General features: G+C 38.5%; 1 protein-coding gene across 2 annotated transcripts; it reads right to left on the bottom strand.

The window, feature by feature from the left end:
• Positions 1 to 255: 255 nt before the first annotated feature.
• LOC126694846 (zinc finger protein CONSTANS-LIKE 2) lies at positions 256 to 1,715 on the bottom strand. Of its 2 annotated transcripts, none has more exons than XM_050391361.1 (2): positions 937 to 1,715; positions 256 to 778 (listed from the first exon to the last, which is right to left on the bottom strand). In XM_050391361.1, the coding sequence occupies exons 1-2, from the start codon at positions 1,480 to 1,482 to the stop codon at positions 671 to 673; spliced, it is 654 nt and encodes a 217-aa protein (XP_050247318.1). In that variant the 5' UTR covers positions 1,483 to 1,715; the 3' UTR covers positions 256 to 670. The 2 variants fall into 2 exon arrangements, with proteins under 2 accessions (XP_050247318.1, XP_050247317.1); XM_050391360.1 differs by having other exon boundaries at positions 256 to 698; positions 937 to 1,666.
• Between the last annotated feature and the right edge of the window lie 2,621 nt (positions 1,716 to 4,336).

The following is a 4,336-nucleotide window of genomic DNA, read 5'->3' as shown; positions in this document are numbered from 1 at the left end:
AAACAAATCAATATATCTACTCAACGAACCCAATGGGGGGGTTTGCTTTTAGTTTTGGAACAGGTTATATGTGACATTTTATTTTATCCCAAAAAATAAGGTCAAAGCAACCCAAATCAAATGCCCAATCCCTCATCTTTAATGGGGTTTTAAACAAATTTTCTAGTTCAACGACTTTTTCTAATGTATATACAAATAATCTATTACTCTTGCAAAGAATGCCAATAAACATAATAAAAACTTTAAAAAGGAATATTAGGTGAAAAATCCGCACTAATTTATATACAAGCCAGTACAAATTTGGAGTCGCAGAAAAATTAATTCATACCATATAATATAGATTAATAAAAAAAAAAAAAAAAAACCCTTAAAACTTGTGGTAAAAAAAAAAAAAAATGAAAAAAAGAGTTAGTAAACAAAAATAAAATAAAATTCCAAAATTAACGGCTCTGATCTCTGCTCAGCTTGAGGACAGTAGCGGCGGCATCTTGACCGTCAATGGCAATGTCGTTTTGGAGTCTCTTGAGCGAGTTTATGATCGCCGTCGTCGATCTTGGCTCTTCTTGACCTTTTTTTGATTGGTTCGCTTCGGTGGTTATTTTTCGCTGCTTCCGTGCCCTCAATGAGCCCAAAGAGCTCGCTTCCTCATTGGCTAAAGCTCCAGTGGCCCTTAGAGATGTAGAGCACCCGATATAATCCTGTACAAACCAATCACAGCCTTGAATTTTTGGACTCCCAAGTAAAACCTAACAAATATCTGTTTGGTTGCCGAGAAATTCTAGGAAATGATAATAGAAACGCAACAGAAAAAGAATTAAAATTAAAATCGATCCTAAAATAAAAATTTCCTAACGGTTTCGTTGCGAAATGTAACGAACCAAATTCTAAAAATAACAGAAACACAAATTAGAGAAAAGAAAAAGAAAAAACACATACATCAGAATCGAGATCTGCATTCACACGCGCTCGCTTCAATGTCGAAAAAGCCGTACTCGACAACTCCTCTTTCTCCTCCTCGTCGCTACTCGTGGAACTCGGCGGCGGCGGTGGCTGTGGCGGCGATAAAGCACAGGACCACGGAACCACCTGATTCTCTCCCTCCTCCTCCACCTCATGTTCCTCATCCTCATCAGAACTATAATCTCCATCCTCATCATCAGATTCAGAATCATCATCATCATCATCATCCTCATCATGATCGTTGATACTTTCTTGACTCTCAGCGACCTGGCCACGCTGGCATTCGTTGTTGTTGTTGTTAACGCAGGCTTCACACACAGAAACTGTAGGACAGAGCTTAGGGCCAGAGGATTTCCATGGAGTCAAAGACCGACAGACTTGGCAAAGCAAGGTCCTCTCGTGCCTCGCCACAAGAAAGTTGGCACCGTGAACTTTCTCATCGCAGTCCCAGCATAAGCTCGCCTCGTCTGACTCACAGTACATCCTCGCCGCTTTCCCGCACAGCTCGCAACCCTTCGCCATTTTTTTCTCTCTCTCTCTCTCTCTCTCTGTCTCTCGTAGAAGAGCAAGAAATAATAGAAAAAGAAAGAAGGGAAAGTGCAAGTTGTAGAGATTTATGGAAACTGCCCTTGTTTCTAGGGATTAATTACGAGATATTCTCCACTAAATTGGGTTAAGATCGAGGGGTACTTTAGTCATTTCACTATTGTAGCGAGCAACTAAATATCTGTACCAGTTCCCCCCCTCCAAGTAGTTGCTTCTTCAAAGCGATTCAACTCCAATTCCCTGCGCAAAAAGAATTAATATCTGTAATCTGACACTCAATAGTAAACGGACACGTCATTATAAAACTGTCATGGCAACGAACTATTGGGGAGTTCAATTCGGGAACTGTGAGACGATGCGTAGTGGATGACGGCTATTTGGGGGTACTGAGTACCGTGCAATTCCAAAGACCACCACAAAATGCGAGGTGAATTAATGACACGTGTCGCGCAGTCATGGTAGCAAGAGCTTTGCGTGTTGAAAATATTTTACTGTACTCTTTTATTTTATTTATTTTTTGGTTAGTTAGATAGATAGATCGCCTGGTCTCGTCGCCTCTCTCTCTCTCTCTCTCTCTCAACGAGATATTTTTTTTCCCTGGGATTACGCGATGACGTGTCAGCCTTACTGTTGGGGTTTGAGATTCTGATATATCCTACGTGGACGTTTCCCATCCACAACTGGGTCACAAGCCACGTGACGCTCACCTGGGCTCTGATTGTGATTTTATACGCAATCGTGAAAAATCAATAGGGGTCCCACCCTCTACGTTTATCCACGCGCCTTTTTCGGTGTAGATATATTTCTTTCTTTATTTTATTATTTTTAAATTAGTTTTTTGTCCGATTGAATTAGCGGATAGTATTATTTCTATTACCCTAAAAAACATTGGGAATATACATATAATAATATATAGGTCCCGAAAAAAATGTATGGGCCGGGAAAGGTGCAGTAGGTCTGGTGAGATGTGGTGCAACTGCAACCATAACAAGGTGATATGATAAAAAGTAAATAAAAAAAAAAGGTAGTATGGAATAGAAGAAGCTATGATTGGGATAGGGTGATGTGGCAATTTCTTCACGTGGGTTGTCCTACGTGGGGATGCGAATTGGTGTTAGGAAATCTTTGATTGAGGACGTGGAGTTGTGTGGTAGAAAAGCAAAGCAAATTTTGAATTGAATTTTTTTTTTTTGTGTGGTGGAGGAGGATGATATGAGGTTCGGTGCATCAAGACTTGTCAGAGACAGGCGGGGTAGGGTAGGGTTTGGTCCGTTGGTGCGTGTTCTGTTTTTTTTTTTTTTTTTTGTAGTGTCACAGTCAAAGTCCAATTCCCCCAAGCAGAGAGAATACTGATGTGTGGTGGCTGCTTATGAGCCCCACATGTAGCTTGGAAATGAGGCTGTGGCTTCGGAGAAGTCTGCTTTATCTCGTGGTTAATAAATTTCTGATTCCATTTTTCTCCATATAAAAAACAAAATAAATAAAATTAAAAACTGCATATATATATATATATATATTTTTTTTTTTAGAATACTAAGAGCCAGTTTGGTATTGTTGTTTAAACAACAGTTTTCGTTGTTTAAACATTACAAAATGTATTTTTACGATACTTTTTCACCCACATGTATTTCCATAACATTTAAATAACGTTACTAGAAATCTCTTACCAAACAGATCCTAAATATTTTAACACACATGAGGAGAGAAGAGAAAGTTTTAAAGAAATTGCATATAATTATAATAAAGTTATGGCACAATATTTTTATAATAAAGCTTAAATGACAAGTTATTAACAGTAATTAAAAAAATTATGCATAAAATAAGTCTAAATGAAAACTGATAACATCTTATATCAACTTGTATTTCAATAGCTGTATGATTAGTACAGAATTGTAACAAACTTTTGTCAAGAAGGCACTTGAATTGACTATTGAGAGCATTATAGCAGCTGTACCCTTACAACAAAAGAGTATAAATGTAAGTCAAAAGAGTATAAATGTAAGTTGCACATTTTTATCCTGCTTCATGCCTAGATGTGATAAATACCATCCAAGATTGTGATGTAAAAGCAACGACATCGGTTCTTTTAAAAGATTCCATATATTTTACAAAAAGATCTACTTTTTTTATTTTTTTATTTTTTTTATACCATCACTTTTACAAAACACCAACTTCAGTCCATCTATTATACACTATGTTTTATATAAATAATATTTTTATATTCTTTTTTTTAATATATTTTTTTCTTTTTTCTTATCTCTCTACCATTTCCTATTTCTTTTTCTTCCTCTTCTTTCTTCTTCTTTCTCTCACGGTTAGATCAACACTCCATCTCAAGCACCACAACCATCAAAACCCACAAGCACCACCGATCTCCGTCGACCCACAAGCACCTATCTACACCGCCAGCATCGATCCACATCACCAACCCACATGCAGCTGCGGTGATGGCAACAATGATGAAATCGCCTCTCCAATCCACGATTCACTGATCCATGAACACCGATCAATGATCCACAAGCAACAATCCACAATCAAAGCACCACAAGCACCGTTCTAGTCGACCCATAACCACAGGTTCACAAAAATGCTCTCTATCTCTGTCTTTGTCTCTGTTGGTGTGTTCGTCTATGGGTGTGGGTGTGTTTGATTTTTGATTCATTTTGTGGTGTGACCATGTGTGGGTTTGTTTACTTTTTGGTTGATTTTGTGGTGTGTCCGAGTTGTGGTAGTGGTGGTTGGCAGTACTGGGTTGTGGTGGTGGTGTTTGGTGGTGCTGAGTTGTGGTGATGTGGGTGGTGGTGTTGGGTCTGTGTGGTTGGCGGTGGGG

Source organism: Quercus robur, chromosome 8, assembly GCF_932294415.1.
Source record: "Quercus robur chromosome 8, dhQueRobu3.1, whole genome shotgun sequence".
Lineage (NCBI taxonomy): Eukaryota > Viridiplantae > Streptophyta > Magnoliopsida > Fagales > Fagaceae > Quercus > Quercus robur.
The sequence above is the reverse complement of the archived record's forward strand: the minus strand, read 5'-3'. Positions and strand labels throughout refer to the sequence as shown.